This window comes from Corvus moneduloides, chromosome 10 (genome assembly GCF_009650955.1).
Source record: "Corvus moneduloides isolate bCorMon1 chromosome 10, bCorMon1.pri, whole genome shotgun sequence".
Taxonomy (NCBI): domain Eukaryota; kingdom Metazoa; phylum Chordata; class Aves; order Passeriformes; family Corvidae; genus Corvus; species Corvus moneduloides.
Window position 1 is genome coordinate 14,486,576 of NC_045485.1, and position 14,075 is coordinate 14,500,650.

Consider the following 14,075-nt stretch of genomic DNA (forward strand, 5'->3'; position numbering starts at 1 on the left):
TCTTAAACGTTCAGCTAACTTGTGCTGTGTCATGGTCAGAAATGTTCTCTGGGAGGTAGAGCAGGTTGTGTAGCAACGTCAGTCCTTAGGGAGCAGTGCAGAGAGGAGACAGGTCCTGCCATGAAATGTTTTACACCGTATGGATGATCTGCCTCTGTCAGGCTTTTATTGATGTTTATATTTCTGACTAAGCAAAACTGTTCCTTTTTGCTTCCACTCCATCGTGTATTAAGTGTTTCAAATCTTTCCTTCCCCCAGAAAAGAAAAAAGAGGAAATGGTTTTGAAATTTGATTTGCTTTAAATACTGCACATTATGAAAAACTAATGTTGGCATCCTGAGCCAGAATAATTAAAGAGAGTCATCATTACTTGTTTCTACTTCCATGCAGGAGATCTATGGCTATGATCTGTGTCGCTGGAAGTTGGTGCTAGTTACTGTAGGAGTGATCTGTTCTGGTGGCTTTCTCCTCCTCCTCCTCTACTGGATGCCCCAGTGGCGCGTGAAAGCAACGTGCAAAAGGAGCGCGCTTAAAGACTGTGAGGTGGTTCTGCTGAGAACAACTGTAAGTGTGCAGAGGGATGTGCTTCTCCCTGTTTGCAGGTCCTTCTGCTTGCTAGATTACTCCAGTCCTTGCCTTGCAGTGTAGACATGACTGTGTTTTACAGTACTGCAGAACTCTGCTCCCTGGGACTTGTGCGTAGCTTTGCTGCTTCTGTGGGAAGACTGACAGCTGTTTGCAGTGGGCATAGCAAATAGTTTATCGTGCAGTTTTAAGAATTAAATACTTGAATGCTGTTGTCATGAAAAGTTACAGAACAAATACCTTGTTCATATAAGCTGAAACATGGTTTCCCCTCCCTTGTTCAGCAAAGATACATTTGTTGAAGTAAGGTGTAACTGCTGACCCAAGTGCAAAAAATACGCTTTTAGAATTGTAGAAAGTAAGTTATTCTTAAGGTAGCTGATATTAACTTGGAGATAATGTTCTGTAGTTCTGTATGGGCTCTGCTAATCTATTATCTGTGATTTTGCTACAGCTGGTGTAGTAAAATGCTGTTTAAATGCTCTTTTGACTAGATCATTTTCCCCCCCTCTTTTTAAGGATGAATTCAAGATATGGTTTTGTGCAAAGGTTCGTGTTATGCCTTCTTTGGGAGCCAATCCTTTACGGAATCCTAACCCTCTAGTGCACAAGGTTTCAAATGGCCATGCTGTTCATTTCTCTGAATCTGCTGCAGAAGAGAATAAAAACGATTCGAAAAAATATTTGCCTGTAAGTAAACCTGCAATACTATGCTGGCTAATTCTCAAGTACTATTGAGAATAAATACACACAGTGCAGTACATGTGAGCTGCTACTTTTGTTTGAAAGGCTAACTCATGGAACAGAAATCTCCTCAATAACCTGTTTCTGGAAATTGTGGAAAGCTTGAAAGATTATGTTGAAAGAAAAGTATTCATTTTTCAGTGAAGCTTTTCTAAATTCACTTTCTGTCACCTCTGAGAATAAAGTCAGAAGAGAGGTGTTAAGTGATACCAGTTTAACATCTATGTTTTGTTGCCCTTACAGATTCGTTACTTCACACATCACAGTGTGAAGTACTTTTGGAATGATTCAGTTCAAAGTTTTGATGTTGTACGGTAAGAAATCCTTTTTTCCTATACGTTGTGCTTCAAACTGCATTTAAAAAAAAAATACAATAGCATGCCTAAAAATATGCTGAAAATTGGTGTTATTTCCTGACCAGCTATTTTAGCTCTTTGAGTCTTTGAACCACAGTGAGTGCAGGGTGATTTTAACTCGGTGTGAATTTGGAAAGAAGGTGTTTGTTTAATCTGCCTTTATCAAGCGTGAGTTGTGTAGGGCGACAGGCTGCATGCCTCTGCAGGCTTTTTGCCTTTTCTTGGAGTGTTATTTGAGAATCAGAGCACCCGTTCATAGACAGTAGTACTGCTTCTATAAACACTCAAAAACTTTGCTTATGATGGAATAACTTATGTTTTTTGTGTTGCTGAGCTAGACCCGTAAGGAGTATCTAGGAAGAAGGGGAATTCAGCAAATACCGTTTTTGCTCATCTTTGTGCGGGTCTGCTGCTATATTTTAGTGCAGTTGAGCTGGATCTGATCCATCTTTTGTTACTCTTTAGTAACAAAACCAGGTCTATTGCGCTGATAAAAAAGGTCTTTTAGTGGGCAGTACTAGCTTGTGATGCACTGTATTTTCTCTTATCCAGCAGCACTGTTGCATGATGTTAGTGTTGAAGAAGAAAGTTTTTCTTTCTGTGATAAGGCCTTCTCATAGTGCCACAAGTTAAATGAGCACAGGCTTGTCCACTTTTGGCAACTGCACATTAAAATGATAAATTCAGATCAGAAATATAACCTCTTTTAAACTTAAATCAGTGTTCACTGCATTGAACCATCATGTGGAGAAGTTCAAGCATTACATATAGAAAAAATTCATGACTGTGGCTGAAGGAAAGCAAAACAGCCAAAATTTCTCTTAGAAGAAACATACTTTGCCAATGTTGTTTTTTCCAAAAAAAGTGTGTGCAAATAATATGGAAAGTTATCAGCAATGAAAACAATTTTAAGAAATTATTATAACACAAGCAATTACAAAACTGAACAGTCTTCATCTGGGAGGGTGGAAATGTCTCAGTTCTTGAGTAAATCATTAAAAGCTTTGTATGCATTTTTTTTGCTAAGCTTCCCATGAAATACAGTTGTGTGGGTAGCGACACTTGTCATTTTGCATTGCGGGCTCCTGTTTTCATGCCTATAGTGCTCCTAGTTTAAACTGTTCAAAGGGAATAGTTCCCACAGCTGAGATTAAGAAACTGTATGTTAAGAACAGGTATTGGGAAAAAATCATACTACTCCATGTGTTTAGAAGAAAGTGTTGTTCCTCAGCATTAAAGCAGTGACTTGAAACTTGGCATTTGTGGCTGTTTGACTGTGCCTTTTGATGTTCTTCTGATAACTCAGCCAATTTGTAAGCCCTGGAAAAATCTCAGATATGCCTGTGAAGTTATGTGAGCATTTATTCAATCACATTCTTGCTGATAAGCCAAACTTTCATTTGTTTGGTGTATTAGCCATGACTGAGCCTGGCCACTTGTTTAGTCAGGTACAGTAGCTGAGCTGGACATGATTATTTAGCTATTGAATAATAAAGAGGAGAAAGAACTGGATCCGAGACATACTGGATACTGTTAGAGCACTAAGTCACTTTTCCACAAGGTCAGATAAAAATGCCAGTTTGTTACAACTTCTCTAAAGGAGTGGTTGTGTAGTGAAGTACTAGATACCATGTGCAAAGTAGTATCTGAGCTTGTGAATGATAAATGCTCTGGAGTCTTAAAAAATTTGTCCTTTTCCAAGATATGTTTTCTTATTCTGCTCTTCAGTTTGTATATATAAACCAAAAATTGATATCACCTAATAACATGGTGGAGAATCAAGTTAATACTTGTAAAGAGAGAGTCTGTGAGACAGAAGGCTTTATAGTAAAACCCTTAAGGCAGGCAGCACGCCTGTAGTTGTGGTCTAAGCACAACACTGCAGCATGAGGAACATTCACTTTGGGCAGCTGGTTACGCAAGTACCCAGAGACAGAACAGTTTGATCACATAATGAAAGGCTTAGCATGACACAGAAGGGAGGCAAATTAAGATTTCTTGGGCAACTAATTCAGTTATGAGAGCTTGAGTTTCATATCATTGTTCTTTTTATATTACCATAATATTAAGATCACTGTTTTAAACACAGGAAATGCACGTGTAATTGTTCTTGGACTAAGTCAGACTTGGTCACATAGCCAAAGAGGATGCAACTCTGACCTTGGATGTCTGTTTTGCTTTAGCTACTGTCAACTGAATTTCTGAGTGGGTTGATGAGTGCTTTATATACTGAATGCTGCACACAGGGATTTTTTTTATTATTATTATTAATGCCCTGGGAATTCAGTCTGTAGCAGACTGAATTAAAAAAAAAAAGCAGAGAACGTCCTGCTAGAAGCTCTGTCTTTACATAGACATTGCACACATAGGTATGCATATTTGTGTATAAAGCACTTAAATTTAGGGACCCTCCTTAAATCCAGTTACATTTCTTTTCCTGCAGGAAAAGAAAGATTTTTTTTTGTGATAGTGGGAGGAAAGACACAGCTATTAACAGAGTTTTGTGTATTTTTAAATCTAAGATAGTATTTTTACAATCCTTGAACCTAAAAAGTTTTAGGGAAACTTTGTAAACCTAGGGCCAGGTTGGCACATAATTTTTGTCTTCTGTTCTTGTACATGCAGTTGGTGGAAATGTGATCCTTGGCTTTGCAGTAGTGAGGATATTTAAAGCTTTCCTTGTGTTACAGAGAATGGAAGTAATTGTTACTAAATATGCACAGTAAAGAGTTGGGTGGTTTTTTTCTTTCTACTGGGACGACTCTGAATCATTTTTGATAGATAACTTAATAGATATCCAATATAAAAAAGATTTGTGTGGAATAGTGCTGGTTTTGTCAGGGCATCTGTGAAAGCCTTTTGGAAGGTGATGATATTTTCCTGTGCTTCCAGAGTATGTCCATAAGAAAATGCCTGGATATTGGGCAGCATACATCTGATTTACAGAGTTTCGTAGTTAACACAATCCCATAGCTGTAAACATAATGATGTTTCAGGTGCTTCTGCATGTCTGCAGATTTCCTGAAGCACAGCATTGGCTTTCACAGCATGTGGAGAAGTCCTGTGAAAATCAGTCTTCTGGTGATAAGAAAGAACTGAAAATACAGAATGTATTTTTCCTAGTCATGAATAACACTGTGATAGTAAGATGCTGCAAAATAGCTGTGGTATAGATTTATTTAATAAATTGATTAATAATTATTTCTAAAATACTTCCATTGCTACTTAGAGTCAGATAAAGATAATTTGAAGAAATGTGAATCCCTATTGATTTCGTATAATGTTTTATAAAACTTGCTCACTTTTTAGAGACCTTTGAATACTGGTTATGCTAGTATTCTAGTTAATTTTTTAAGTGTCTCCATTTTATATGAAATTGGTATGACTATCCTACAGAGTAAGATATATCAACAAGAAGACTGCTTTTAATGTCTCACTGGTATGTGCAGTTGTTGTGTAAAACAGTGTATACCTCTTCACAAAGACCTAGCTCTTTTGAGTCACTGAAAACTTAATTTTAAATATCAGGTTTCTTAAATAACTTACTGATTTTTCCTTTACTTAGAGGTCTAGATGAATCTACCTTCTGCTCTGCAATTCATAACGAACACAGCACAGGACTGACAAAGGGAATGCATGATTACAGGTAATACTGCAGTAGTATTTAAAGGGAAGAATTGTTTATGTTTCATTACCTGTGCTCAGAGTGTTAAAAAGCCCAGAAGACAACGGAGTGATCAGTGTCTGATTTTTTTGAAAATAAGACCTTCATACAGGTTCAAATGTGGAAGCATCTGCTTGCTCATCAATTCATCTTCTGGCAATTTGTGTGTTTTTCTACGATAAAAACCTTCCCCTCAGATAATTTTAAGGGCTTTTTCATGTCACTGTCATTTAATCAGCTCAGATCCCATCAGAGCTTGGTTTCTTGCTCCCCCTTTCAGGATTTGCCTTTTTTCATTGTAAGAATAAAACTAAGATACAGGACCTTGAAAACAGCGTCTTACTGCAGGGTAAGAGTTAACACTTGTTTAGGCTTAAGTTAATGAGAATTACATACTGGCTTTCAGAATGACATATTTAATAACATTGGACCCATACAGAGTTTACAGGGAAATCTTGTTATGAAAGAACCTGAAAATAAGGTACAGTTTAAATTGAAGTATAAAATGATTATCTTTGTATTGGAACATCTCACTAGGTAAATGTTTTCTGAAAAGCACTTTTTGAAACTATGATAAATAAGAAGGGAGTCACAGATTTAAGGACATGTTATACTTTATCATATTAGTGGAATTACTTTGACATCAGTAAGACTCCTAATAAAAATCTTAACTTTTTTTTGGTATTTTTCTTTTTTAATGCAGGAAAGCATTCTATGGAGTAAATGAAATTGCTGTGAAAGTGCCTTCCATTTTTAAGCTTCTCGTTAAGGAGGTAAAATCTTTTCCTTAACAAAATTAAAGACAAAAGGTATATCATTGAAAGTTGCTTCAAGTGCAATTGGAAACCTTCCCCTAGAGCCCAGCATTGTAAGACAAAATCATATGGACAATTTTTTTGAGCTGTCCAGCTCTCCTTAGAGCTAAGGATCAAAGAAGCCCCAGCTACAAGCTCTCCAGAGTTCACCGCCTGGTGCCTTAGTAAGGACATTAGAAAACATGTCAGAATTCTTTGAAAGGCTCAACATCTTATTTATTTTTTGTAGTTAATTTAAAACATGAAATTACTGTGTTCTCCATGAGGAGCTCAGGGATTGTATATTACAACATACGCAGCAAATCAAATGTGGTGTTGTATATACTTCTGTTGGATTTGTTCCATTTTCCTTGTATTAGGTGGATTTCAATACCTGGTTTGTTATAATAATGCACAGTAGAACTTTTGGACAAAGAAACTCTCTAATCTGATCAAGCGGAGTAAGAACTGAAGGTGGCAGGGCATTTATTAAGAAGAAATAGAAAATAACATCCCAGTTGGTTTAAGAATTGTCACTTAAGGTGCATGCGATATTCCCATTTCCTTGTTTTGAGGTGTAGGGGAAAATGCATGCAGTCTTCAAAGTCTGTATTTGTGTATTATTTTAGTGAGAACTGTGCTTTTGAGGGGCTGAGGAAGTAGTGAAAAAAAGGATCATTTTGGCAAACCAAACAAAAATTAGGTATAAGGAACTAAAACTGTCTCCTCCCTGGAGGAGGGTAATTTCAGCTTTGTTCTGATGGAGAACGCATGTGACCTTTTGGTTTAACTTGAATGTTCTGTCACTCTTCTAGGTTCTGAACCCTTTTTACATTTTCCAGTTGTTCAGTGTGATACTGTGGATCACTGATGAGTATCACTACTATGCATTAGCAATTGTGATTATGTCTGTAATATCCATTGTTAGCTCACTCTACACCATTAGAAAGGTAAGCTCAAAGAAAATAGAGGCATCTTTTTGGTTTCTTACTGATTGCCTTATTTTGTTGTGAAATTGCCTACAAATCTTTAAGAATTTTCCAGAGCTATACAGGTAGAATATTGTTATGCATTTTGCCTCTTGGAGCTGAAAGATTTATAGTTTTCTTTGAGACCTTTGCAGACAATAGGTTGGCCTCAGATAACAGAAACACTACCTTGCTTAAATAAAACCCGGACACAAGTTTATGAACCAAGTTTTATTGACAGTAGTGATTCCATCTTGCATTGTTTCCTTGTTTGAAAAGGCCCTACAGAATTGAGCACCAGTGAAATGTGTGGATTGTTAAATTGGTGATTCGATTTTCTCTGTAGACTTAGCTGATGGAAATCGAAGTAGTAATTATCCTTAAATTGCAATCTCTGAATTCAGACGAGAGCCAAAAAAACCCAAACAACTTTTACCTTAATTCAAGTTCATACAATCACTGCAGCTTTTACTTTTTTATGTTAATGACCAAATGATTTTATAAGATTTTGCATGACAGTGCATATTTGCTTCCAGAATGCTGTTAAAAATAGGAGCCTGTACAGGTTGATGCACTCAAACTTTATTTGCCCATAAGTTTTCTAAACTGTGTTCAAGTGAATGTTTTGAGTAGCATTTTGTTGTTAAAGAACATTAGTAGAGAATCTCATCACTTTTAACTGTGGAGCTAGAATGTGCATTTAGAAGAAGATAAGCTGTGCTTTTGAATGATGAACTTTTCTCCCCTTTGCAGCAATATGTTATGTTACATGACATGGTAGCAGCTCACAGCATTGTAAGGGTCTCTGTCTGCAGAGGAAACCAAGGTAAATTTTACTGGTGGCTTGGAAGGTTGAATTTAAATTGTTCGTGAAATGTGAGTGTAAAGTGGTTCTGCATCTGTTCTTGAAATGCTTGCATTCCTTAGCAAAATTGCATGGGAAAAGGAGTTCAAAGTGGGATTTAGTGTAATGTTTTCGGGGTTAGTCTTCTAGATGGTATTTTCAGTGAGTGTCAGGTTTGTTCTAGATTAGGTGCTTGTCCTTTTGCTGTTTCTCATTCTCTACCATTCCACTTATGTAATTGTCATTCTAGTTTTTTTCTTGACTTAAAGATGTGCATGTGTTGGGTCTCCATTACAATTTATTAGCCAACAAAGACTGCAAGATGATTTCTGAACTTCTGCTGATTTGGATACCACAGCAGTTAAAGGTGTGGTATCCAAAAGGTTGTGATGCATGGTATTGTTTTTTAAGACATACATTTCTGTTGGACTTATGTCTTTATACTGAAGTTACACTGTAGCTAATTGTTAATACCTTTTGTATAAGCTTGATTCCTTTCATTTGTCCTGATGAACTCTATCCGTGTGCTCTGGAGTTTAGTTTAATCTGTGGTGGAATTGGAGCAAATCAATGGCTTTTTCTGTATATTTTTAAAATCACTTCATGCCATTAATGAAATGAAGTATAGTCTTATTTGTCACCACCTGGATCTTGGATGTGAGGATCTTTATCAGGTGTTGTAGATGGTGGCTGTTTTCAAGTAAACTTGTTTGTGTTTTAATATTCAGAAATAGAAGAAATCCTTTCCACCGACCTCGTGCCTGGAGATACCATGTTGATTCCATCCAATGGGACAATTATGCCCTGTGATGCAGTACTGCTCAGTGGGACTTGCATTGTAAATGAAAGTATGCTAACAGGTAAAATAAACTTGATACACAGTGCTGCATGGCTAAATGTATTAGTTTATACAAAATAAGTGTGGCTTCTTACTTGAAGTATGTTTTAGCAGAAGTGGATATGTTTATTTTGTTTGAAATGTGTATGTTCTTACAATTAGACATGTTCCTAAGAACTTATATACTTGTGTCCTGCTTATCTGCAACAGCTACCCTGATACTGCTTGGAAACTTCAAAAATGAATGATGGTTTCTTGTTAAAAAGATTTCTCCTTGATAGTTTGTCTTCCTGCCTCTTGACTTGGTGTTCTCAGTGCAGACGGAGTTCTGAAGCCTGCTTCTTCAGAAAATTTTTGCCCAAACTTTTTAGCTTCTTCCAAAAATGAAGGTAGTGAGTAGAATGTTCTACTGTATTTAAAACCACAAATTATTATCTCAAGTTGTGCCTGCATACTCTGAAATCAGGGATCTGATGTATTTAAAGGACAGCTTCAGTGACTAGAATGGACTTCTTGTTACTCTTAGGATAATCTGTCCAAATTGACAGCCTTTAGAAGATTGTAGTTCAGAGATTGTGTTCTGTCATATTCAGTTTTTTTGAATATACTTGATCCTCTTGCTGCTGCTAGCAACTGATAAAAACTGATTGCAGCCCTAGCTTGAGTGCACTTGGTCACCAAAGGAGGTGAGAATAATTTTCTTCAGCTTCTAGTTTTTCTGAGTAAAGATGGGGTGATGCTTTTCAGCAAGAGAAGGAAGCTTGTCTTGGTTTTGTTTAATGAACTCTGTTTTACATCTGTGTGATTTGAAGTAAGGGGCATAAAAGCTGTATTGGTGACTAAGGAATAGAGTTAAATAGCATTTGGGTAAGGACTCTGCTGAGCTGAGGCTAATAGGTGAGGGACTACCTAATAATATGCTGAAAGGAAGATTACTTCCGTAATTCTACCTGCATGCTGGTGGAGTGAGATTATATTATTCTACTCACAGTTGTGAATGAAAAAATGTCTGTTCTTTGATCTTGCTTAGAGACTTTCTTTCCTTTAAGGTGAAAGTGTTCCTGTCACAAAGATTAATCTGCCAAATCCTTCGGAATATCCAAAAGCAGTGGGAGATGAGATCTACAGTCCCGAAGTGCACAAGCGGCACACGCTGTTCTGTGGAACCAATGTCATTCAGACCCGGTTCTACACTGGAGAGTTGGTCAAAGCTCTGGTAGTGAGAACAGGTATTGATTGTTGGGTTTATCCCTTGTTAATGTACTACTCCCGTTTGTTGGTGTGTGTCAACTGGCTGATACTGCTAAGCTTGGGTAAAGGAATATACCCCAAATAGTTTGATAAAAGTCTTAAAACCATAATAAAACCAGATGATGGTCTGAAGATTAACAGTTGGTAAGCAAGAAAGTGAATCAGTCTTCAGCATCAATTTAAAACTTATTTGAATAGGTTTTCATGTCCTTTTGATATTGTTTTATAGTGCATTAGTTGAACTGCATGTGCCTCTTGGAAAATACCATCAGATTGGGTGGGTAGTGGGGAACAGCTATTTTAACAGACATTCATGCCAAATGTTTATCTTTGCCATACTTATTTCAAAGTACATAACATTTGCTTAAAAAATGAATTTGATCTGTCTACAGAAATGCTAATTCATATGTTAGAGATTTGGGGTTAATTAATACAGATATTCTATGAAAACCAATTGTACAGGCCAGTACAATTGTAGGATTCTGCTTTACAAAGATCATCTTAAGAAAATTACCACAAAATAAATGAATGCAAGCTATAATCTAGGTACAATAGAATTAGATAGAAGAAATTGGACTGCATTGATTAGACTCCTACTTAAAGCAAATTTTCCAACAAATAACTTCATCCTAATTAGCTGCTTCCTAACTCTGGTGTATTCTTTTCACCTTCAGTTAGTCTGCTTTAGAAGTAAAAGTTATGATTTTTTGTTTTATTCTCTTTCTTGAGGCTTTTATTAGTCTTATCTTTCAAAGAGATATTTTCCTTCCCTTGAACACATCTGCCTTTTAATAATATCCATCTCAACTTGTTTTGTTTCTTAAATAAATTTCCTGTGCCCAGCCTGGTGTGCATGTACAACAAAGTGAGCCCAAACAGCAACAGAAATGAGCTGCTGAAGGCCTGTTACTTCTGCTCTGCAGGAAGGATAGTACCTTTTTTTTTAAAGTCTGATACCGTGGTCTGTAACTCTTACAAGGAGCATTGCAATTGCTCCCAGCACACTGAGTCTTACTGCCCTGACGTTGGAAGTTGGTAAAATGTTCTTTGCCCATGGCAGGTCCGAGTTAGCTCCTGTTGTAAACAGGATGAATTCCGCTCTACGGGCTTTATTCAGGTTTTATGTATGCACAAACGTGCTTTTCCTGCTGTGGCTATGTATAGAGAGAGGAGCAAAGTGATAAAAAATCCTCTGTTCTCCTGTCTCGTTTACAGGAACAGTTTTTAGGCAAGTAGGGAATTTCCCTCTCCACAGAACTGGATAGATGTCACAGCACTTGTAGCTTCTTGCTCCTAAGATGTCTGATAGTAAGAACTAAAGTCATTCTCTCACACTGAGACCAGAAAAAATCCTTTTGTATGAGGGAGGGAAATGCCACAAAATTGAAGGTACTTTAAAATTTAGTCCTTAAAAGATCTAGGAGAACAGAACTCTATATGGTTGTGTGCAGAGGCATGTAGTCCTAATCTGTTTATAAACCAGGATATAAGATTGAGCTGCTGGGACTATACTCATAGTACTCTTCAAGTTAAGCCTTTAACTTGACATGTTTGATGTTACAGCTGAAATACACATAAAATGTATTCATTTCTTTCCTCCTAAAACTCAGTTGATGGATGTCATTGTAGCTCCTGTTTGTAATTGAAAAGAATTCAAAACTGGTTATTTTGCTTTAGAGAACAGAATTGTCCACTAAAGTTATCTGTACATCCAGTGTGTTCCAAAGACATCCCATGAGGTTTGCATTTATTGTTTTGCTCTATCCTGTGTAGCTGCAGAACCTTCTGCAAAACCATGTGAAAAAAAGTAGAAATAGTTCTGATTTTTTGTTGACCACTATGTTGAATTACAAAACACTCATTGCTAAATTCTCAAGTACATACAGACACGGTGAACTTCTCTGAACAGGCCCATGGCTTGTATTCTACAGTAGCAGATTCAAAGCCTGGACGCTTCATGCATTTTCCTCTTGTGATGAGCTCATCCACTTTAAGAGTGATGCCATAGTTGCTCTGTTTTGGTAAAATCCTGTATGCCAAATGTCAGAGTGGAGGACTCAGCCTTTGCAGTGGTGGCTTGCAGACTGAGAAGCTGTCAGGGAGCTGTTACTAATGCCAGAAGACCTGGCATTGATGTTAGGTTGTAGTAATAGACTTCGAAGTCTAAGCAGATGGAAAATGTTTTGAGCACACAAAATTGGGCATTAATGTTGGCCTCTTTTAGCCATTGAGGCAAAGGTTCAAGGAGGACGTTGGGATATCTGTTGGTTGTTCAACTGTAAGCCCTTTAGAAGGGTAGTCTCCGAGTTTAGTTGTCAAAATGCCATCAAGAGGTAGATTTCTCCAGAAGATGACTCCCTGCATTGCAGATTTTTTGAATCTTTCATTCTGGCTGTCAAGGGACCTTATGGAGACTTGCCATTTAAGCATGTAATGTTGGATTCTGAATATCTTAATTTTCTTTTTTGCAAGGACTGGCTTAATTAGATAATAAATATACCCACTAGCTCTGCACTGTGAGGGACAAAATGCACTACAACAAACTCTGCCAGGCCAAACCATGTGAGGATTTGCTGCTGCTGCTGAGGAGGGGTTTGTTTGCATCAGCTGCATATCCTTGCCATAGGAGAGAAGCTCTTAGTAGGATGTGCATGTACATTTTTAAAGCACCTTAATTACAGTATTGCAAAACATCTACTATGCATATTGAGACACAGTTGTAATGAAATTAGTAGCTTGAGGGTTTTATTGAGGTTTTTAATATATTTGAATAGCTTTGCTTTTGTTTATACTTTTAATAACTTAACTCCTTTTTTATTTCTAGGCTTTAGTACTGCTAAAGGACAGCTTGTTCGTTCCATACTGTATCCAAAGCCAACTGATTTTAAGCTCTACAGAGATGCCTATTTGTTTCTCCTGTCTCTGGTGGTGGTGGCAGGCATTGGGTTTCTTTACACAATTGTCAATAGCATCTTAAATGAGGTATGTTTTCATTTCTGGTCCAGAATTGCCATATTTTAGAAAAGAGTGATCATGACTTCCATCACACTTAAGATGATGAGAAGCAATTTGATTTAAAGTGATTTTTTTTTGCTCTGTTTTATATCAATGAAATGAGACAAGGTTACTGAGAATAAAATTCAGCACAGAAGCAGAATTTGAATATCTTACAGAGAAATTTGAGTTTACCTTGATTTCTCTTGATCCAATTACTAGATTTTTATCTTTGTTATATGTAAGATTACTATCTGACTTGTATACAGTTGGAAAAAATAGGATACAGCACATCTAAAACATGCTGCAGGAAAAAAAATCCTTATCAAAAAATAACCTGATAACTGTTAACTTTTTTGGTTTGTTTTTTTTTCCTCTCAAAAAATTCTGCATTATTCAGCTAATGTTTTAAAGTAATATATTTCCAGGGGATAAAGTGCAAATTTGAAGTTACGCATTGTGGATAATTTAGGACTGGATTATTATGGTTGCTGAATATGGGTGAAGATTGTGCTAAATTTCTGGGCAATCCAGAACACGCTGTACTGGGGAAAACAATGTGTGGGTTTTACTCTTGGTAGCACTTCAGTGGGATAGTGAATCTGTAAGCAGTGAGTTCTTGTTCATTAACTCTGACCTCTGTTGCAGGTTCCAGCTCATACCATCATCATCGAGTCTCTTGACATTATCACTATCACGGTGCCTCCAGCACTCCCTGCTGCTATGACTGCTGGCATTGTTTATGCACAAAGAAGGTTGAAAAAAATTGGCATCTTCTGCATCAGCCCACAAAGGATAAATATTTGTGGCCAGCTGAACCTTGTGTGTTTTGATAAGGTTAGGTGAATTTTGAAAACTTGCCACCTGGAGGGGCATTGTCTTAGAAAAGGGAGTTTGTGTAGGCAAAAAAGGAAAACGCATTACTTTTCATATAAGTTAGAACATTTGTGATCTGTTAGCTTCCAGATATTCAGTGTTTACCATCTGTTAAGTCTCTTAATTTAATCTTCTCTAAAATGTTGTAATAGAGCTGCTTT

General features: G+C 37.0%; 1 protein-coding gene across 6 annotated transcripts in view; it reads left to right on the forward strand.

The window, feature by feature from the left end:
- The window catches only part of ATP13A3 (ATPase 13A3), a 58,301-nt gene that overhangs the window by 22,597 nt on the left and 21,629 nt on the right, over positions 1-14,075 (forward strand). For all 6 annotated transcript variants that reach the window (XM_032119281.1, XM_032119280.1, XM_032119279.1 and 3 more), the window contains exons 3-13: positions 391-564; positions 1,105-1,275; positions 1,573-1,643; positions 5,251-5,331; positions 6,053-6,122; positions 6,959-7,093; positions 7,865-7,937; positions 8,684-8,815; positions 9,843-10,022; positions 12,869-13,026; positions 13,687-13,875. In XM_032119281.1, the coding sequence (XP_031975172.1) occupies positions 391-564; positions 1,105-1,275; positions 1,573-1,643; positions 5,251-5,331; positions 6,053-6,122; positions 6,959-7,093; positions 7,865-7,937; positions 8,684-8,815; positions 9,843-10,022; positions 12,869-13,026; positions 13,687-13,875 (1,434 nt within the window). The remainder of the gene's footprint in view (positions 1-390; positions 565-1,104; positions 1,276-1,572; positions 1,644-5,250; positions 5,332-6,052; positions 6,123-6,958; positions 7,094-7,864; positions 7,938-8,683; positions 8,816-9,842; positions 10,023-12,868; positions 13,027-13,686; positions 13,876-14,075) is intronic.